The 22,701-nt window shown below is 43.2% G+C and overlaps 1 protein-coding gene across 1 annotated transcript in view; it reads right to left on the bottom strand.

The window, feature by feature from the left end:
• LOC126997806 (uncharacterized) overlaps positions 1-22,239 on the bottom strand; it is a 104,386-nt gene extending 82,147 nt beyond the window's left edge. Inside the window, exon 1 of the mRNA XM_050859019.1 lies at positions 22,230-22,239. Coding sequence (XP_050714976.1) covers positions 22,230-22,239 — 10 coding nt within the window. The remainder of the gene's footprint in view (positions 1-22,229) is intronic.
• Positions 22,240-22,701: the final 462 nt, after the last annotated feature.

The raw sequence follows: 22,701 nt of genomic DNA, 5'->3' as shown, positions 1-22,701 counted from the left end.
CTCTCTCTCTCTCTCTCTCTCTCTCTCTCTCTCTCTCTCTCTCTCTCTCTCTCTCTCTCTCTCTCTCTCTCTCTCTCTCTCTCTCTCTCTGTTGTCGTGGAAGCGCTTCCGTTCAAAATTCAGAGAGAGAAAGAATACAGTATATATGAGCGGGTAAAAAAAAAAAACTAACTAAACTAACAGAAAATAAAAAAAATAAAGCTAAAATATATATGTTTAGAAGGAGGAAGAGGGGAAGGAAGAAGAGAAAAGATGAAATTAGATAAACGGAAGAAACAGGTTAGGAAAATATAGGGATAAAAAAAGGAAATAAGCGAATAGCGGAAATATGAGAAAAAACACAGTGTAAAAATATGAAGACGTGGAAGGATAGAAGAGAAACGAAGAAAGAAAACCATATGTAGGAAAAAAGATGTAAAAGAGTCAAAGGTGGAAGAAAATGAGAAAAAATATGAAGATTGGAGGAAGAAAAAGGGAGAAAATGAGCAACGAAAAGAGAAAAGGAGAAAAAAAGCATGAAAAATGAAGGGAAATAGAGAGAGAAGGGAAAAAAAAGGGTGTGTGTGGAAGGGAGGGAAGGGAGTAAATGAGGGTCAGCATGCAAGGGAGAGAAAAAAAGGGAGGGTATGGAAGGGAAAATAGAAAGAAGAGAAAAAGAAAAAGGAGATAAAAGAGAAGGAAAAAGATGCAAACAATAAGTAAAAGGAGAGAAAATAATAAAATGGCGAGGAAAATGCAAACGAACCTAAAAAGAGAGTAAAGGAAAATGTGAAAGAAAGAAAACCGGCTCTGTCACTATTTTTTTTTCATATCTCTTTTCTCACATTCTGTTCCCTGCCTCTCCTCCCTTTTTTCATTCCTTTATTCTACTTGTCACTGTTCCTCTCTTTTTTTTAACCTTCTCTCTTTCTCCCTTTTTTTTACCTTCTCTCTTTCTCCCTTTTTTTATCTTCTCTCTTTCTCCCTTTTTTTACCTTCTCTCTCCTTTTTTTCCTTCTCTCTTTCTCCCTTTTTTTTACCTTCTCTCTTTCTCCCTTTTTTTTACCTTCTCTCTTTCTACCTTTTTTTTACCTTCTCTCTTTTTCCCTTTTTTTACCTTCTCTCTTTCTCCCTTTCTTACCTTCTCTCTTTCTCCCTTTTTTTTACCTTCTCTCTTTCTACCTTTTTTTTCCTTCTCTCTTTCTCCCTTTTTTTTACCTTCTCTCTTTCTACCTTTTTTTTACCTTCTCTCTTTTTCCCTTTTTTTACCTTCTCTCTTTTTCCCTTTTTTTACCTTCTCTCTTTCTCCCTTTTTTACCTTCTCTCTTTCTCCCTTTCTTTTACCTTCTCTCTTTCTCCCTTTTTTACCTTCTCTCTTTCTCTCTTTTTTTTTTACCTTCTCTCTTTCTCCCTTTTTTTTACCTTCTCTCTGTCTCCCTTCTTTTTTACCTCCTCTCTTTCTCCCTTTTTTACCTTCTCTCTTTCTCCCATCTTTTTTACCTCCTCTCTTTCTCCCTTTTTTACCTTCTCTCTTTCTCCCTTTTTTTACCTTCTCTCTTTCTCTCTTTTTATTTTTACCTTCTCTTTCTCCCTTTTTTTTACCTTCTCTCTGTCTCCCTTCTTTTTTACCTCCTCTCTTTCTCCCTTTTTTACCTTCTCTCTTTCTCCCATCTTTTTTACCTCCTCTCTTTCTCCCTTTTTTACCTTCTCTCTTTCTCCCTTTTTTTTTACCTTCTCTCTTTCTCCCTTTTTTAACTTCTCTCTTTCTCCCTTCTTTTTTACCTTCTCTCTTTCACCTTTTTTTTTCCTTCTCTGTTTCTCCCTTTTTTTCCCTTCTCTCTTTCTCCCTTCTTTTTTACCTTCTCTCTTTCTCCCTTTTTTACCTTCTCTCTTTCTCCCTTTTTTTACCTTCTCTCTTTCTCCCTTTTTTTTACCTTCTCTCTTTCACCTTTTTTTTTACCTTCTCTCTTTCTCCCTTTTTTTTACCTTCTCTCTTTCTCCCTTCTTTTTTACCTTCTCTCTTTCTCCCTTTTTTTCCCTTCTCTCTTTCTCCCTTCTTTTTTACCTTCTCTCTTTCACCTTTTTTTTTACCTTCTCTCTTTCACCTTTTTTTTTTTTACCTTCTCTCTTTCTCCTTTTTTTTTTACCTTCTCTCTTTCTCCCTTTTTTTTTACCTTCTCTCTTTCTCCCTTTTTTTTACCTTCTCTCTTTTTCCCTTTTTTTTACCTTCTCTCTCCTTTTTTTTTTACCTTCTCTTTCTCCTTTTTTTTTACCTTCTCTTTCTCCCTTTTTTACTTCTCTTTCTCCCTTTTTTATACTCTCTCTCTCTCTTTTTTACCTTCTCTCTTTCTCCCTTTTTTCCTTCTCTTTCTCCCTTTTTTATCCTCTCTCTCTCTCTTTTATTCCCTTCTCTCTTTCTCCCTTTTTTTTTTTACCTTCTCTCTTTCTCCTTTTTTTTTAACCTTCTCTCTTTTTCCCTTTTTTTTTACCTTCTCTCTCCTTTTTTTTTTTACCTTCTCTTTCTCCTTTTTTTTTTACCTTCTCTCTTTCTCCCTTTTTCTTCCTTCTCTCTTTCTCCTTTTTACCTTCTCTCTTTCTCCTTTTTTTTACCTTCTCTCTTTCTCCCTTTTTTTTCCTTCTCTCTTTCTCCCTTTTTTTTACGTTCTCTCCTTCTCCTTTTTTTTACCTTCTCTCTTTCTCCCTTTTTTTTCCTTCTCTCCTTTTTTTTACCTTCTCTCTTTCTCCCTTTTTTTCCTTCTCTCTTTCTCCTTTTTTTTTACCTTCTCTCTTTCTCCTTTTTTTTTCCTTCTCTCTCTCTCTCCTTTTTTTTCCTTCTCTTTCTCCCTTTTTTACCTTCTCTCTTTCTCCATTTTTTCCCTACTCTCTTTCTCCCTTTTTTACCTTATCTCTTTCTCCCTTTTTTACCTTCTCTCTTTCTCCCTTTTTTCCTTCTCTCTTTCTCCCTTTTTTACCTTCTCTCTTTCTCCCTTTTTTTCCCTACTCTTTCTCCCCTTTTTTTTTACCTTCTCCCTTTCTCCCTTTTTTACCTTCTCTCTTTCTCCCTTTTTTCCTTCTCTTTCTCCCTTTTTATTCCTTCTCTCTTTTTTGTCCTTCTCTTTCTCCTTTTTTACCTTCTCTTTTTCTCCCTTTTTTACCTTCTCTTTCTCCCTTTTTTTTTACCTTCTCTCTTTCTCCCTTTTTTTTTACCTTCTCTCTTTCTCCCTTTTTTAATCTTCTCTCTTTCTCCCTTTTTTACCTTCTCTCTTTCTCCCTTTTTTTTTTACCTTCTCTCTTTCTCCCTTTTTTACCTTCTCTTTTTCTCCCTTTTTTTACCTTATTTCTTTCTCCCTTTTTTTTACCTTCTCTCTTTCTCCCTTTTTTCCTTCTCTCTCGCTTTTTTTTACCTTCTCTCTCTCTCTCTCTCTCTCTCTCTCTCTCTCTCTCTCTCTCTCTCTCTCTCTCTCTCTCTCTCTCTCTCTCTCTCTTTTTTTTTTTTTTTAATTTTTACACAGACACTTTGTTACATCAGGGCCTAGTACCTATAACATTACATTATATGGCGGCACTAGTTTCTAGGCTAAAGGGAACATAGTTGGTATCTCCTATCTGAAAGCCTAACCTGTTCACAAATTGTTCAGCCACTGGTTCACAAACAGTTTATATTGTTGCCGGTGTGTGAACTGCTGGGGCAGCTGACCGGACGCAAGGAGACGGTTCCATATCTGCACGTAAGCGTTTATAAACTGCCTCTGGTAGTGAGTCGTCCGGCATCGCTGTATCACCAGAGCCGTGGGAGCCGCCTCCGCTGACCGGGTGTTGGCTGTCACCTCCCGCTCCGGCTGGCGCAGCGTCCTCAGGTGCTCCACTCCCTCCTGCTGTATTTTGTACAGAGTGATGAGGCCGGCCACGTCTCGCCGGTGTTGGAGGGTCTGCAGGGTCGGTAGGTGCTCCGGTTGTCGATCCGTGATGATCCTCCACGCCCTCTCCTGGATCTTGTCGAGGAGCGCGAGATGGGTACTGGCAGCTCCCCCCCACGTTAGGCACGAATACTCAAGGGAGGATCGGATTTGTGCCTTGTATAAGACCTCGCGCCCTCGACTGTCCATCAGCCAGGAGATTCTGCATTGGGACGTCAGCTTCCGTGAGGCTGCCCTTGCCAGCTGCTGGAGCCATATGTGAGGCCCAGCACCTCCACTTCCTCACGTGGCGTCAGCTTGAGTCCCTCGAATTCAAGCTGGAGATCCACAGGTGACCTGGCCACTATCAGCAGCTGAGTTTTTGCTGGGGCAAACTTAACTTGCCACTTACTCCCCCAATCTGCAATTCGCCGGAGTGTGGCTCTTAGTTGGGGTGCTGCCTGGGCCTCTCCTCCTGGCTCTATTTTGTGAGTCAAAGTGATGTCATCGGCGAACGCTTTGGCACTAGGAACAAGATGGAGGAGGTCATTTATGTACATGCTCCATAGTAGTGGCCCGATGACGCTGCCTTGTGGCACGCCGGCGTGGATCCGTTGTGGGGAGGACTTGTGCCCATTCAGGACCACTTGAAGGTGGCGTTCCTCTAAGTAATTTTTCATCAGGCACAGAAGCTTTCCCTCCAATCCGGCTGCTCTCATTTTTTCTAATAGGGCGGTGTGCCACACTCGGTCAAATGCGCCCTCAATTTCTAGTGCCAGAGCAGCAGTGGCTCTTCCTTGGTCCAGCTGTGAACTCCATTCGTTGGATAGTAGTAGGTGGAGATCGGCTGCTGACCGGATTTTCCTGAAGCCGAACTGCCTGGCACTCAACAGATAATGCCTATCCAGGTGTCATGTGATCCGCTCAGCCACTATTCCCTCCAACACTTTTGCCACTGCTGATAGGAGGGACACCGGCCTGTAGTTCCTCACGTCCGTTCGGTCGTTCTTCTTGTGCACAGGAACAAAATGGCTAGTCTTCCACTTCTGCGGCCAGGTGGAGGTATGAAGACAGTGGTTGAATACCTTGGAGAGGGGAAGAGTGAGTTCCTTGGCACACTGACGCAGGAGGCGGGGGCTGATATTGTCCGGGCCAACAGCCTTATCTGCGTCTAAGGCCTTCAGTGTCAGACACACCTCCACCTCCGTTGTTGAGAGGCTTGTCAGCTTTTCTTTTGTAACTGAAGGGAGAGTCGGTGGCTCTTTTTCTGGGTGAGGGACGGTCATTTTGGCAGCAAAAGTCTTGGCAAACAACTCTACTTTTTCTTTATTGTTCAGTGCCATGGTGCCATCCTCTCTTCTCATGGTCGGAACTGTGCCTTCTTGCACCTCGCCTTGATGTGCCTTAACCAGGTGGCACCACTGCTTGCTCCCTACCTGGCCTCCTTTTAGTTTGTTTTTTATGGCAGTCACCCATTGGTCCTTAGCCCAGGCCTGGGCGTCTTGCATTCGGACTGCTGCCTCCCTGTGCCTCCTCTTGTTGAAGGCAGTTGGGTTACGCTTATACGTTAGCCAAGCGCGATGTTTGGCGTCTGAAGCTGCACGACACCTCGGCCCGAACCACGGCTGGTCGGACGGCTTGGATCTGTGCTCGCGGTGTGGCACCCACCGGTGTTGCTCCTTGAGGACTGCTTCAGTGAACTAGTGCACCTGCTGCTCCACGCTGCCACTCAGAACCGCGTCCCAGTCCAGCTGTTGCAGGGCTGTGCGCAGCCTCCCCCAGTCAGCTGCCCCCCAGCTCTCTCTCTCTCTCTCTCTCTCTCTCTCTCTCTCTCTCTCTCTCTCTCTCTCTCTCTCTCTCTCTCTCTCTCTCTCTCTCTCTCTCTCTCTCTCTCTCTCTCTCTCTCTCTCTCTCTCTCTCTCTCTCTCTCTCTCTCTCTCTCTCTCTCTCTCTCTCTCTCTCTCTCTCTCTCTCTCTCTCTCTCTCTCTCCCTTTTTTTACCTTCTCTCTTTCTCCCTTTTTTTTGCCTTCTCTCTTTCTCCCTTTTTTTTTACCTTCTCTCTTTCTCCCTTTTTTACCTTTTATCTTTCTCCCTTTTTTTTACCTTCTCCCTTTTTACCTACTCTCGTTTTCCCTTTTTTTTACCTTCTATCTTTCTCCCTTCGCTTTCTACCTCTCCTTTTCTCTCTCACTTCGTCCCTCACTCACTTTATCACCTTTTTTTCCTTCCTACTCTTCATCTCCTTCCTCTCTCACCTTTTCTGACCCTCCTCACTCACTTCCTTCCTCCTCCTTTCTCCTCACGCCTCCACCATTTATCTCCTTTCCTACCTAACTGCCTTCCTCTTCCTCCTCCCTCCCTTTCTCTGCCTACTGATTCTTGCCTCTCTCTCCTTCTCTCTCACTTTCTCCTTTCTCTTCCCTTTTCACTATTCTCCTCCCTTTCCTTACTTTATCTACCTTTTCTCTATCTCCCCCATTCACTATCCTTCCTTCCTTCTTTCCTGGCTGCCTTTTCCTCTTTTCCTTCCACCGTTTCTCTCCTCTCCCTGCCTACCCTTGCCTTTTTATGCCTCCCTCCCTCCCTTCGCCCTCCTCTCCCTCCCTCCCTTGCCCTCCTCTCCCTTCCTCCCGTTGCACTCCCTCCCTCCCTCCCTTCGCCCTCCTCTCCCTCCCTCCCTTGCCCTCCTCTCCCTTCCTCCCGTTGCACTCCCTCCCTCCCTCCCCCTTCGTCCATTAACATATAAATATTTCCCCTGAATATAATACTGACGCTGTACTGTCGCCCATTTTCCTTTTCCCATTTTTCCCCTCTTTTTCTTCTCTTATTCTCTCTTTTCTTTTCATAATTCTCCCTTCGTTTCCGCTTTTTCTTCATTTTTCTTATCCTGTTCTTTCTGTTTTCTTCCTTTTATTCCTTGCTTTTTCCCTCTGTCATCCTTTTTATCTTCTTTTCATCCTTCATTCTCTCTTCTCTTTCTTTCCATCAGTCCTTCTCCATTTTCTTTCAATCCTTCATTCTCCCTTTTCTTCCTTTTCCTTCTCTCATCTCCCTTTTCCATATTTTAATCCTTCCTCTTCCATCTTCTTCCTTCTTCTTTTAATAATCCTATTTATCCTTATTTACTTCATTCGTTTTCCATTTTCTTCATTTTTCTTCAATTCTTTTTTAATTCTCCCTTTTACTCCATAATTTCTTCTTAGATTATCCTTCTTCCATATTCTTTATTTCATTCGTTGTTCTTTTTCTTTCCTCCCTTTCTTTGTATATTCATCCTTTTCTTCTTTCCCTTAATCTCATACCTTCTCTTCATTCTTTTCTTCATTAATTCTCCAGTATTATCCTGCTTTGCTTCCTTTAATCATCCTTTCTCTTCCTATTTTTTTCTTTCCTCATTTTCAGTTTTCTTACTTCTTTCCTTCCATTTTTCCTCTTTTATTCCTTCAATCTTGCTGTTTCTTTTTTTCATTCCCTCCCTCAGTCTTCCTTTCCTTCTTCATTTTCTTCTTTCGTTTCCTCACTTTCTTCCTTCTTTTTTTCTACCTTCTGGCTTTTCCTTTTACTTTCCTTTAATGTCTTTCCCTCCTTATTCTTTTCCGTTTTTGCCTCTTCCCTTTTTTATTCTTTTATTCTCCCTTTTCTTCCTTCTTTTCTTCTCATTTTCTTTTTTTCCTGGTTTTCTCCTTTTTTTCTTCCTGCCATCATCCCGGGTTGTAATAGGCAGCTGATAGAGTCTTTCCTAATCACGTATTTAAGACTTTTCTTCCTACTTGCTTCTTCCTCATTACCCTCCTCCTCCTCTTCCTCCTTCCTCCATCTCCTTATCGTTCTTTTCTGCCTTCTTCTCCTTCTCTTTTTCCTCCTCCTCCTCCTCCACCTCCTCCTCCTCCTCCTTCTTACCTACACACTTGAAATACACACACACACACACACACACACACACACACACACACACACGCACACGTACACGCGCACTCACACGCACACGCACACACAGTCCATAAAAAATAAACTTTCTCTCCATTATCACGCGCTCTTTGTAAAACTCGCTAATTGCCTTTGCTATACCCGACCTAATTTAAGCCCCGCCTAACCTAATTAAACCCACATTACCTAACCCTGCTGAACGTCCCCCAAGAAATTATAATCGAACCTGACTAACTTGACTCTAGCCAAACGAAACCAAAACCAAACCAAAACAAAACAAAGTCAAACTAAACAAAACCAAACCTATTCAAACCAACCTAAACCAAACCAAAGCCCAGTCAATCCAAACCAAACCAAACCATACCATACCATACCATACAAAACCATACCATACCATACAAAACCATACCATACCATACAAAACCATACCATACCTTACCAAACCAAACCTATTCAAACCAAAGTAAACCAAACCAAAACCAAGTCCACCCAAAGCAGTGGATAGCCTGACGGCGCCGCATTCAGGACGACGCGGGTTCGCGCCCCGCCCGGTGATACTAAGCTGGGATTTTTCAGCCGCCGCCGAGTGGCTTAAAACTACCCACATGCTGTCCAGAAGACCACCTATCAACCCGGACTCTGGATTCTAGGATTGGATATGAGCCCCGGGGGGCAGCATGAGCCAATGCAAGATGGCGCCACTATAAACATTTGCCTGCTCCACGACGGGGTGGGCCATACCGTCAGACCCCTCAAAAAAACAAGCCTACCGGCGCCATAGGCGAAGACGTAAAAAAAAAAAACTAACCAAACCTAACCCAACCAAATGGAACGAAAACAATACAAAACAAAGAAAAAAGAAAAACCTAAGTAAACAAGATTTCACCAAACCAAACCTAACAAAATATAATAAATCAAACCTAATCAAATGAAACGAAACCAAGGGCCACTTCCACAGTTCGCCGTGATGGGTTAGTAAGCCTCCAAACCAATACCAAAGATTTCGAAAATTCCTTGTGCAGCGTTATTGTGTCCATATTTAAGTTAATGATTTTGTGGGAACCATACGGGAAGCCACTTGTGTATTTGGTGTTGCATCGAAAACCTAACCATTATGGAGTGTCGAAGGTTGATTAGTTTGGTTCGGGCGATTACAAAGCATCCATCTCATTATTATTCTTTTCTGCCTTCTTCGCCTTCTCGACCTAATTTTTTTCCTTATCCTTCGCCTTATCTTTTTCCTTTTCTTTCTCCTCCTCCTCCTCCTCCTTCCCTACACACTAGAAATACACACACACACACACACACACACACACACACACACACACACACACACACACACACACACACACACACACACACACACACACACACACACACACACACACACACACACAGAGGAAAGGAAAAGTTGGATAAATGCATGTACGGAGACGGGACCACACGAGCGTAAAGCCCAGGCCCTGTAAAACTACGTCTAGATAAATACAACTAGGTAAATACAACTAGATAAACACACACACACACACACACACACACACACACACACACACACACACACACACACACACACACACTAAACCAAAGCAAGGCAGAGTCAAACGAAACAAAATGCAAACTCAACCCAACCTAAACGAACCAAACCAAACCTAGCCGATCCTAAGCCTGCGTACCATTACACTCCCATTGCTTTAAAAATGTACTGCTTTTACTACTAGCCTCCGCCGTTCACTGTATCTTGGCGGAACTAACTGCCTCTCCGCGCCTTTTTCAGCCCACGTAACGAGTAGCGGCGATGGGTTGCTCCCTTAAAACGATGGCTATTAGGGAGTCAAAGGAGGAGGGAGGGAAGGAAGGAGGGAAAGGAGTAGTGATGCTTGTATTTAGGAAGGAAGGAAGTCAGGAGGAGAGGGGGAGGAAGGAGGAACTTGAGGCGAGAGGTAAGGAATGATGAAGGAAGGGAGGGAGGGAAGAAGGAGGGTGAGGAAGGAAGGAAGAAAAGAGGCCTGAGTGTTGGTGTTGAATAGGAAGGGAATGAGGAAGAGAAAAAAAAAGGAAGACAAGGAGAGAGGTTCAAAAGGAAAGAAGGGAGGGAGGAAATGAAGAAGGAGGGTGTGAAGGAAGGGGAGAAAGGGGAGAAAAGGGTTGAAAGCTAGTATTTGGGAAGGAAGGAAGTCAGGAAGAGGGGGGAAGGAAGGAGAAATTGAAGGAGAGGGATAAAGGAGGAGGAGGGAAGAGAGGGAAGAAGGAGTAGGTGAAAGAGAGAGAGAGAGAGAGAGAGAGAGAGAGAGAGAGAGAGAGAGAGAGAGAGAGAGAGAGAGAGAGAGAGAGAGAGTTGAATGTTGGTGTTTAGAAAGGAAGGAAGTTACGAAGAGTGAGGAAGGAAGGAAAAACGTAAGAAGAGGCAATGAAGAAAGAAGGAAGAGAGGGAGAGAAGAAGGAGAGGGAGGGATGGAGGGGAAAGAAGGTTGGGGAAGGAAGATTGAATGCCAGTGCCTAGGGAGGAAGGAAGTCAAGAAGAGGGGGGAAGGAAGGAGGACCATAAGGAGAGGCAAAGGAGGAGGAAGGGAGAGAGGGGGAGGATAGTTGAATGATGGTATGTAGGAAGGAAGTTAGGAAGAGGGAGGAAGGAGGGAGAACCTTAAGGAGAGAGGCAAAGGAGGGAGGGAGGGAGGGAGGGAAGAAGGAAGGGTAGGGAGAGAGGAATAAATAGAGGGTTGAGTGATGATAATTGAAAAAGAAGGACGCAAGGAATTGAAAATGGAAGGAGACATATAAAGGCAGAGCAAGAAAAAGGAAAGGAAGAATGAAAGAAGGAGGGGGAAGAAGGAAGGGAAGAAAGGTTGAATGCGAGTATGTGAAAGAAAGGAAGTGAGGAAGAGAAGAATGAAGGAGAAACGTAAGGAGAGATGCATAGGAGGATGAAGGAAGGGAAAGAGAAGGAAGGAGGGGGAAGAAGGAAGGGAGGAAAGGTTGAATGCAAGTATGTAAAAGAAAGGAAGTGAGGAAGAGAAGAATGGAAGAGAAACGTAATGGGAGATACATAGGAATACATAGGAAGAACAGACACCAGAAGACCTATCGATCTATGGCGAGGGTGTCTGTTTACTACCGCTACTACTAGTAATCTACGTGTGGTAGAACAGGACAGAATAGATGAAGGCTCCTCCCCACCCACCTCTCCCTCCGGCAACGTGCCGGCAGGAAATAGTTAGAAGAGAACACCATGTAGCTTTAAGGAAGAAAGGGACATGGGAATTTTACAGTAAAGAGAGAAATAAGAGGAAATTACTACCCTTAACTTATACTACTGGTAACCTAAGCTGTGGGGAAAAATGGCTTCATTACATAAGAACATAAGAACATAGAAACACAGGGAGACTTGAAGAGGCCGAGTGGCCTACACAGGGCAGCCCCAGAATCCCCCCTAATACTCACGATGGGTGAGGTGTAGTTTCAGGGGCACAGGTGGAGGCTTGATCCTCGTTTTACCAGCGGTACTAGGCACGCACCAGTAACCTGTCACCTTACTGCACCCACACCTCACTCCATCTGTCATGCGGACATTAACTGTTGCTTTACTCTATTGTTAACTTACGCTACTTGCAATCTAGGTTGTGGGGGAGAATAATATGGATTTAGGTTGAGGTCTTGCTGCAATCTGTCTGAAAACATGCGAAGAAGGGTCAGTGTAATCTTATATCCCTGAAGTACTTATCCAATGAAGACTTGAAGCTATTGATACTCTGTGCGCTAACTACTGACGGTGGGAGTCTATTCCAGTGATCGACGACTCTATTATTGAAAAAACTTCTGCGCACCAATGTGTTACATCGGTTTCCCTTTAACTTCATACCGTTGCTGCGTGTTATTGTGTTGGTGTCTCTCTGAAATAGACTATCTGGGTTAATGTTGTCGAATCCATTAAGGATTTTGAACACTTCAATTAAGTCCCCTCTTATCCTTCGCTTTTTTAGGGAAAACATATCTAAACGCTTTAAACGCTCGTCATATGGCAAGTTTCGGAGCGCTGGAATTTGTTTGGTTGCTCGTCGCTGTATCTTTTCTAGCAAAACTTGATCTTTGACATAGTTCGGTGACCAGAACTGAACGGCGTATTCTAGGTGTGGTCTTACAAATGCTAAATATAATCTCTTCATAAGTTCGGGTGATTTATAATCAAAGTTTCTTGAGATTAATCCTAACATCATATTGGCTTTTTTACTCGCTGCAGAACATTGATCACTCATTTTAAGAGTGTTACTGATAATGACACCAAGATCTTTTTCTTGTTTTACTTCGCTGAGCTCATGTCCTTGAATCTGATATTTAAAGTTAGGATTTTTTTCACCTATGTGCATTACTTTACATTTATCTACGTTAAAACTCATTTGCCATTTTTCGCTCCAGTCGGCAAGTCTTATTAAGTCTGATTGAATATTCTCGCAACTTTGACTGTTCATTACCGTACCTTCTAATTTGGTGTCGTCGGCGAATTTGGCTACTTTTGATAGGATATCAGTTTCTAAGTCGTTCACGTAAATTATGAATAGTGTTGGCCCCAGGACCGAACCTTGGGGCACGCCACTGGTGACGGGTTGCCAATCCGATGCTTCACCATTAAGAACTACACGTTGTTCTCTGTTGGTGAGCCAGTCATGAATCCACGCACATAGATGGTCGTTAATACCGTGGGAACGCAGTTTTGAAATAAGCCTAACGTGAGGAACTTTATCAAACGCTTTCTGAAAATCTAAGTAAATTACGTCATATGGGCATCAGGCGTCCCAACATGCATAAACATCGTTGAAAAAGGTTAATAGTTTGGTAAGGCAAGACCGATTACTACGAAATCCATGCTGACTATCAGTTATGAAATCATTTGTTTCAAGGAAAGTGATAATTTTATCCCTGATTATTTTTTCGAATAGTTTAATTAGGACAGACGTAAGGCTGATGGGACGATAATTACTGGTTTGTTTTTTATCTCCTTTTTTAAAGATCGGGGTAATATTGGCCTTTTTCCACTCGAGAGGCACACTGGCCTGTGCTAATGACTTGTTGAATATTAATGTTATGAGTAATTCTAGCTGTTGACTACATTCTCTCAACACGCGAGGAGATAAATTGTCGGGGCCCGGAGATTTATTTCGATCTATTTTCTGCAGGTACGCACGCACTTCGCTGATATCAATTTCGGTCATTGCAAGCTTATGTTCTTCAGGGCCTTGAAAAATTTTCTTCGGGGCTGGAATCGATGTCATGTTCTCTTTTGTAAATACGCTACTAATGGTTGAATTTAGGACCGACGCCATGCCTTTATCATCACTAATCGTATTGCCACTTAATAGTAGTGGGCCGATATTATTTTTAACAGTTTTTTTGTTTCTTATGTAACTGAAAAATAACCTGGGATTTTTCTTAGCATCGAGTGACATTTTCATCTCATATTCGCGTTTCTGTTTTCTGATTTTCCTTTCGCACTCTCTCTTGACATTGATGTAATTAGTATGATCCTGTGAATTATGTGACAGCTTATATTGCTTATACAGTTTTCTTTTTTCGACGATGATTTTTTGTAGGTAAGTATTCATCCACAACGGTTTTTTATTATCAGTCCTTCGTGGCTTGAGTGGAATGAATTTATTTACACTCGCAGTGATTTGTGCAGTAAAACGATCATACATTTCTTGAACGCTGACGTTGTTGAGCAAATGATTCCAATTTACTGAAGCCAGTTCTCTTTTTAGGTCCATAAAATTTGCTTTACTATAATTAGGTATTAAGAGTGAGTTTGCTCGTGCTTTTGTTTCAATATTTAAAACGCATCTGATTATGTTGTGGTCACTGCTTGCAAATGGCTCGCCGACCTCACAGGCGGTTATGAGGTGGCTGTCGGTCGTGAAGACTAAATCCAGAATGTTATTTCCTCGCGTCGGCGCGGTGACTGATTGATAAAGAAATGTATCCTGCGCAAAATTTAATAATCTAGTTCCTTCCCTGTCGGCAGATAGTGCAGACCAGTTAACAGAGGGGTTATTGAAGTCGCCGCATATTATTGCATTTCTGTTTCTGATAATTTTATTTATCTCTGCGTAGAGATTTCCATCAATGTCTTCATTTGATTTAGGAGGTCGGTAAATTACGCCCAGAACATACTTTTCATTATGGATCGTCGCTTGTACATACAATGAATCATAAGCCTCTGTTTCGGTTGTGTTAAGCTGAATGACTTCTAAATTACTTTTAGCATATATTATTACACCTCCACCTTTTTTGTTCAGACGACACTTTGCAAACGCGTTGTAACCATTGGTAGCTACTTCACTTAACTGATGCTTGTCACGCGTATTTAGCCATGTTTCTGTGATCAAAATGAAGTCGGGCTTTTCAGGAGGAGGAGGAAGAAAGGGAAGGAAAAGGAAGGAGGAGAAGGAAGGAAGGGAAGGAGAAAGAATAAGGGGGAGCTGGGAAGGGAGGAACAGCTGAACATAGGTATTTCAGAAGTAAAGGAATGAGGAAGGAGAAATAGAACCGTTGGACAAAAGGCTAAAGAGGAGGAAAGAAGGGAAGGAAAAATGGGGGAGGAATGAAGGGAAGGAAGGCTGAATGCAGGTATTTATGGAGCAAAGAATTGAGGGGGAGAGAAATAAAAGAGAAGAGGTAGAGGAGGAAGGAACGAGGGGAGGGTTGAATGTAGGTATTTAAGAGAGAAGAGAAGAGAAAAAAAATATGAAGACATTAAAGAAGAGAAAGGAAAAGGGAAGGAAGTCGAGAGGAAGGAAGAAAGGATATAGGGAAGAAAGAAGGGTAGGAAGGAACATCTAATTTTCACTAAGGTCACATTCACATTATTAATACGCGTTTTTTATGCATATTTGATAATGGTTGTCCATACTTGAGAGAGAGAGAGAGAGAGAGAGAGAGAGAGAGAGAGAGAGAGAGAGAGAGAGAGAGAGAGAGAGAGAGAGAGAGAGAGAGAGAGAAAGAAAAGAGGGAAGAAAAGAAAAGAAAAGAAGAAGAAAAGAAATGAAAATGAAAGAAAAAGAAAAAGAAAAAGAAAAAGAATATGAAAGAAAAAGAAAATGAAAGAAAGAGGGAGATTATAGAATACACAAGCAAACAGGAAACATATAATAAACAGATAAGAGGGCAGCCAGGTAAACAAACACTACAAAAACAGAAAACAAACAAACAAACAGAGGCAGAATATACAAACAAACAGACATACAAAAAGATCACCTGTAAAACAAACCAACAATCGATAATATAAAAAAAAAGGAAAAAGGAAATAGTCAGATCAGGATAACGGACAGGAAATTAGAGAGAGAGAGAGAGAGAGAGAGAGAGATTTACATAGAAAATCAGACCACACTGACCCAATGGTCCAGACTAGGTGGTCTGTCCTTAAACCTAAGTGATTTTGCATTAATCAGAAGGCTCCTAAACGTTGCATTTCTACTCTAGTTGATATTAAGTTGAAGGAAGTGACGGTCGAGCTTATTTTTGAAGGAGTCAATCGTGTTACACTGGACCACTGATGGTGGAAGCTTATTCCATTCTCGCACTACAAAGTTGGTGAAGAAAAATTTGGTGGTCTGAATGTACTTGTCTACATTTGAGTTTTACGCCATTGTTCCTCGTGGGCAAAGTGTCATCGATCATAAACAATGTTGATCTGTCTACATTCGTGAAACCATTAAGTATTTTAAAACATTCGATCAGTTTTCCTCGGAGGCGACGTTTCTCAAGAGAGAACATGTTAAGAGTAGAAAGCCTTTCTTCGTAGGACTTGTTGCGCAAGGAAGGGATCATTTTCGTTGCCCGACGCTGAACACCTTCTAATTTAGCAATATCCTTTGCATGGTGGGGAGACCAAAACTGTACCGCATATTCCAAGTGGGGTCTGACTAAACTATTGTAGAGCGTGAGTATTACATCTTTATTCTTGAATACAAAGTTTCTTTTAATGAAGCCCAACATTCTGTTCGCTTTATTTGCTGCATCGATGCATTGCTATGAGAATTTGAGGTTTGACGCGATTTTGATCCCCAAGTCCTTGACGCATTGAACGCTTTTGAGTTTAACGCCGTGCATTTCGTAATCGAACTTCTTATTCCTCGTTCCAACTTGAAGGACCTGGCACTTGCTTACGTTAAAGGGCATCTCCCATCTATCCGACCAAGCTGAAATTTTGTTCAAATCCTCTTGGAGGCCTTGCCAGTCTTCGTCAGTGAGAACCGAATTACCAATCTTTGTGTCGTCTGCAAATTTACTAATGCGATTATTGAGTCCAACATCCACGTCCTTGATGTAAATAATGAAGAGCACTGGGCCAAGAACCGAGCCCTGAGGGACGCCACTAGTGACTGGCGCCCACTCTTGAGTTAAATCCGTCAATCACTACTCTTTGTTGTCTGTTGCTCAACCAATTCGCGATTTGTAAAGTAATTTATGATGTGGGACTTTATCAAACGCTTTCTGGAAATCAAGATAGACTACGTCCAGTGATTTGGTTACGTCATAAACAGTGAAGAGGTCGTTATAAAAGGTTAATAGGTTTGATAGACAGGATCTTTTGTTTCAGAGAGAGAGAGAGAGAGAGAGAGAGAGAGAGAGAGAGAGAGAGAGAGAGAGAGAGAGAGAGAGAGAGAGAGAGATTATCGACATGAGGCGCAAGCTGTGTGGAGCAGGGGTAGGAAATAAGACCTGGTGGTCCCTCGTCAAGGAAAGGTAGGGGATCAGCCGCCAGGACGCGATTCCTCCACTCTCAAGACATAATGGAACAGTGGCCACCAGCAGAAAGGAGAAAGCCCAGCTGCTGGCCAGTCTCTTCGCCGAGAAGATGAAGGTGGATAACCCCGGACAGACACCGCCACATCTGGAACAGCAGTGCGAGGAGACTGTCACGAAAGTGGAGGTGACACAGGTGTTGGTCGAGCGCCTGCTACGAGGGCTGGACATCCAGAAGGCGACCGGCCCCGATGACCTCAGCCCGCACCTGCTGAAGCAGTGTGCCCACGAGATGGCTGCCCCTCTCACCACAGTCTTCTCTGCCTGCCTCCGGGAAAACACCTGGCCATCGGTGTGGAAAGAGGCTCGGGTGGTTCCCGTCCACAAGAGGAGCTCCAGGTCTGACCCCAAAAACTACCGGCCCATCTCCTTGCTGTCTGTGGTGAGGAAAGTGTTCGAGAGGGTCGTGGCAGACGTAGTCTGTCGCCACCTCATGGACAGCTACCTCCTCTCGAACCAACAGTATGGGTTCAGACCTGGCCGGTCCACCTCCGATCCGCTGATGCTCCTCACCAAGAACTGGCAGGACGCCCTTGACGACGGCCTGGACATTGTCGTGGTAGCCCTGGACATAGCGGGTGCCTTTGACAGCTAAGCTTTGGTGGCGTCCCCCTCCCACTCCAGGAATCCGTCAAGATTCTGGGAGTGGAAGTGGATCGAGGGCTACGGTTTGACAGCCACATCAAACACATTGCCCAAAAGGCCTCCCACAGAGTCTCCTGCCTGCAAAGGGTGGCCAGCTTCCTCGACAAAAAAGGGAGGCTGTTGCTCTACAAGGCCCAGATACGGCCTTACCTGGAGTACGCTGCCCTCTCTTGGATGTCGTGTGCTGCCTCGCACAGCGGGAGACTCGACGCCATCCAGAGACGGGCACTGCAACTGGTGGATGCGGCAGACCCCCCAACCGGGCAGGAAACTCTCAGCTCCGTCGACTCCTTGGAACACCGCAGGGACGTAGCTGCTCTTGTGGTATTTCATAAGGCACAAGTGCAGGGAGTGCCACATCTGGTGGGCTTACGCCAACCTCCGAGAGTCACCACGCGGGACACGAGAACGGTGCTATCCCGTGGTGACGCAGTGGAGGTGCCGTGTTCCCGTACCAGCCAGCACCAGCGCACCTTTTCGGGAAGAGTCTGCCGAATGTGGAACATGCTCACGGCCTGTGTACCAAACATCCGGGAGATGAACACCCAAAAAATAAAACTGTCGGCCCACCACTGGAGGGGCTCACTCCCCACTCCACCGACACTCGTGGTGGAGCAGTGACACGAGTGTAGTGTGCAGTGCGCTCACATATATTCTGTATTTCTTTTATTTTATAGTATATATATATTTTTTATAGTTTATGTAGTTATTTTTTATATAGATTTTATTCTGCCCTTTGAATAGGCAGCACACGACAGTGCACCTTTGGGTATGTAAATATTATACATGTGCCTATGTTTAAATAAAAGAGAGAGAGAGAGAGAGAGTTTGTTCAGTAGTGTAATGGGAAAAGAAAGCCGAAAGTGTATTGGCTTGACCTCTCTCTCTCTTTCTCTCTCTCTCTCTTGTGTGTGTGTGTGTGTGTGTGTGTGTGTGTGTGTGTGTGTGTGTGTGTGTGTGTGTGTGTGTGTGTGTGTGTGTGTGTGTGTGTGTGTGTGTGTGTGTGTGTGTTTGTGTGTGTGTGTGTGTGTGTGTATTTCCTTCCGAATCATAATATCACCTAATGAGAACGCTATTGAGAAAATGTATACAGTTAAAGCGAGAGAGAGAGAGAGAGAGAGAGAGAGAGAGAGAGAGAGAGTAGTTGGAAATTTAATTGAAGTTACTTATGCGAGACAAATAAAGTAGTTTTAGAATTAGGAAAGGAGGAGGAGGAGGAGGAGGAGGTGGAGGTGGAGGTGGAGGTGGAGGAGGAGGTGGAGGAGGAGGAGGAGGAGGAGGAGGAGGAGGAGGAGGAGGAGGAGGAGGAGGAGGGGAAACGTAGGAATAATTTACGAAAGGCAAGGCAGAGTTTTCTTTTTTTCCTCCTGCTTGTCTTCCTTTTCCAATTGCATGTTTCTACTTTCTGTTTGCTGGGAGACTGCCTTTCTTTTTTTTCTGTACTATATATGACGTCCTAACTCATCTTTCATTTACTTCGTTGTTTTTTTCCACCTTCGCTTTGTTCTTATGTCATTTTTTTATGTTTTTTTTTTGTATATTTCTACCTTCGTTTTTTATTCCAATTTGCCGGATTTTTTTTTTTATGTACTTCAGCATTTGTATTTCTTGTGCTCCTTTCCTTTTTTTCTTTTTCATCGTCTTCCTTTACCCTTCGTCTGCGTGGTTTTTCTTTATTCCTAGTTTTCATATACTTTCTATTTTTTCTTTGCTTTCTTCATTTTCTCCTGTTTCTCTATTTTTATTCCTTTTTTTCATTTACCTTATGTATCTGCATATTTTTTGTTTTTTCCTGTCGTTTTTTCTGTCTTAATTTCGTTTCCTTTCAGGTTTTTTCGCTTTTATACTTCATTTTACTTTATACTTTATCCATTTTCATTTTCTCATTCCTTACTTTTCTTCAACTTCTGTTATTGTTTTTTCTTATTTTTTTTATTTACTTCTGCTGTCGCTTTAATTTTATTTCCTTTAACCCTATTATCCTTTACGTTATGCTTTTTCCAGTAGTGATATTTTCGTCTCTTTCCTTATATCTTTCTTTATTCTACATTTTCTTTCACTTACGTTTTTCGTCTATATTCCTAATTTACCTCCAATTTTCTCTTATTATTTTCATTCTTTATTTTCTAAACTGCGAGTGATATTTTTCTATATTTCTCGCTTTCTTCGTAACTCTCCTTATTCTATCTCTTTACTTATCATTTTCCTCTACTGTATTTATTTTTTCAGATGCTGCATGTAGCGCAAAATAGGCTTTCTAGAGAGATCCCCTCGACGATCCCAGCCTGTTAGTGGCGCTGGCGAATTTTATTTATGGTGGCTCCCTTGATAATATGACTTGCTTGGCCCATGCTGCTCCCCGGTGCTCTTGACTGAGGTCGGAGAAGTTAGGGTTTTTTGAATATCTGTGCAGCATGTGGGTAATCTTTCTCCACTCGGCGATGGTTTGAAATATCTGCGTGTTTCCATGGGACTTGAGCCTAAGTCCACGGGCTCACCACGCCTGCACGCTGAACACTCGGTCACCGCCTCTCCAGTGAATTCTTCCCCAATTTCCATTCTCCTCTCACCTCTCTCTCTCTCTCTCTCTCTCTCTCTCTCTCTCTCTCTCTCTCTCTCTCTCTCTCTCTCTCTCTCTCTCTCTCTCTCTCTCTCTCTCTCTCTCTCTCTCTCTCTCTCTCTCTCTCTCTCTCTCTCTCTCTCTCTCTCTCTCTCTCTCTCTCTCTCTCTCTCTCTCTCTCTCTCTCTCTCTCTCTCTCTCTCTCTCTCTCTCTCTCTCTCTCTCTCTCTCTCTCGTCCTCATGTTCATAACATTCAGACGCTGTTCTTTATTTCTCCGTTTTCGTTGATTTTGAGGCTCAGAGAGAGAGAGGACTGAAGGAGAACTAGAGGCGATCGAAGTGAGAGAGAGAGAGAGAGAGAATGATGATTATGATAAATGAAAAAAGAAAGAAAGGAGGAGAGGAATATCAGAGAGAAAGAAGAAAAATATAATTGAAAAACGAAAGTAAAGAGATGCAAGAGGACGAGGATGAAGAGGAACTGAAGGAGGAGGAGGAGGAGGAGGAGGAGGAGGCATATTCAAGAGCACTCGGTGACCTTGGATCTGCTGAGAGAGAGTTTGAGAATGGCTCTGAAAAAAGTGGATTGTTTGTGTGTGTGTGTGTGTGTGTGTGTGTGTGTGTGTGTGTGTGTGTGACTGAGGTGATGATAGTAATCGTGGTGTACTAGTAGTAGTGATAGTTGAAAGGTGAGTAGAGTGGTAGTTTTGATAATGATGATAGTAATAGTTGTAGGCGTAGTTGTCTTGTTGCTGGTAGTAGAAACTGCAAGAGGCCGGGTGGCCTACACAGGGCAGCTCCAGAATCCCCACCACTACTCACGATGGGTGAGGTGTAGTTACAGGGGTTACAGGTAGAGGCTTGATCCTCGTTATACCGGCGGTACTAGGCACGCACCAGTACCCCGTCACCTTACTGCACCCACACCTCACTGCCACCTGTCGTCCTCGTCCATGTAGCTATCCAGTCTACTCTTAAAACAAGCTATCGTCCCTGCACTAACCATGTGATTGCTGAGTCTATTCCATTCCCCCACCACCCTATTACTAAACCAATGCTTGCCTATATCTCTCCTAAATCTATACTTTTCTAATTTAAATCCATTACTGCGAGTTCTATCCTGCTGGCTAATTCTCAGTACTTTACTTATATCGCCTTTGTTGTAACCCTTGACCCATTTGAATACTTCTATCAGATCTCCCCGCTCTCTTCGTCTTTCTAGTGAATGTAAGTTTAGATGTTTCAGCCTATTTTGATATAGGAGGTTCGTCAGCCCCTGATTCATCTTGGTCATCCTCCTCTGAACTGATTCTAGCAAGTTGATGTCCATTCTGTAGTGTGGGCACCAAAACTGGACAGCATAATCTAAGTGTTACCTAACTAACGCTAAATAGAGTCTGAGGATGACCTCTGCACTCCTGTTGGTTACCGTCCTGTTAATAAAGCCTAATACCCTGTTAGCCCTATTCCTTGCACTAATACATTGCTTCCTTAGTTTTAGGTCAGAATTCACTAACACTCCAAAATCCCTTTCACACTCAGACCTGCCTATCGCTGTGGAGTCTAAACTATACCCTTGTAATGGGTTGCGTGTTCCTACACTTAAGTACGCTACACTTGGTGATGTTAAAATTCATCTGCCATTTCTCTGACCAAGCTGACAGTTTGTTGAGATCCTCCTGCAGTGCTCTAGCATCCTTCCCTGTCCTAATAGTGCGTCCTATTTTGGTGTCATCTGCAAATTTACCTATGTCACTAGTTATCCCATTGTCTATGTCATTGATGTAGATAATGAATAAAAGCGGGCCTAAAACTGAGGAGTAGCTCAGTACTCAGAAGTAGCAATAGTAGTAGTAGTAGTAGTAGTAGTAGTAGTAGTAGTAGCAATAGTAGTAGTTAGTAGTAGTAGTAGTAGTAGTCGAGGTGGTAGCGGGTTACCTAACAGTATATAACCCAACTGGCCTTGATCATGTATATCAACACCTGAACACACACACACACACACACACACACACACACTACTCACTACTAAGGAATGTTGTGTAGGTGTGACGTAAAACTGTGCACCGTCTATAAAAATCTTCCCAAACGTATATTTGAGGGTCGGAAATTTATATACAGAAAATGGGTGGAATTTGATCGCTAGAGGGATGAAAGATTTAGACGTGAAAACCTGATCATATATTCAAACTTTCCCTTTCTTCCTCCTCCTCCTCCTTCTCCTCTTGTTTTTCTTATTCTTCCTCTCTCTCTCTCTCTCTCTCTCTCTCTCTCTCTCTCTCTCTCTCTCTCTCTCTCTCTCTCTCTCTCTCTCTTCTCTAACATCCATTTTAAAGAGAGAAATAGATCAAAATTTATGCATATCTTTTTTTTTCTTTTGACTTCCTCCTCCTCCTCCTCCTCCTCCTCCTCCTACCCGTAACTTACCTGTAATCATGAAATGCAACCTTGAGGACCCTTTACCTGGGCTTAATTGAGTGGGCCACCCGTTCACCTTTTCCTCCCTTCCCTCCTCCCTTTTTATTTCCTCCTTTCTCTCCTCCTTTCTTTATTCTTCTGTCCCTCTCTCCTTTTCCTTCTTTTCTCTTTTTTTTTTGTCTCCTTTATATATCTTCTTTGTCTCCCTATTCTTATCCATTCTTGTCTTCCTTCTCTTTTTTCTTTTTTTTTTCTCCCTTGCCCTTCCTTCCTTCCTCCTCTCCTCCTCTGCTGTCCCTCCGTTTCCCTGTCTTCTCCTTTCCTCCCTCCATCTTGCCCCATCCATCCATCTTTTCTTCCCTTCCTCTCCTCCCCCTTTATTTCCTCCTTCTTCCCCTCTGCCCTCCATTTTAGACCACCCATTCACCATTTCCTCCCTTCCTCCCTCCCTTTTTCCTCCCTTCCCTTTCTCTCTTCCCTC

Source organism: Eriocheir sinensis, chromosome 13, assembly GCF_024679095.1.
Source record: "Eriocheir sinensis breed Jianghai 21 chromosome 13, ASM2467909v1, whole genome shotgun sequence".
NCBI classification, from domain to species: domain Eukaryota; kingdom Metazoa; phylum Arthropoda; class Malacostraca; order Decapoda; family Varunidae; genus Eriocheir; species Eriocheir sinensis.
Note: the sequence above shows the minus strand (reverse complement) of the source record. Positions and strands in the feature narration are given on the sequence as shown.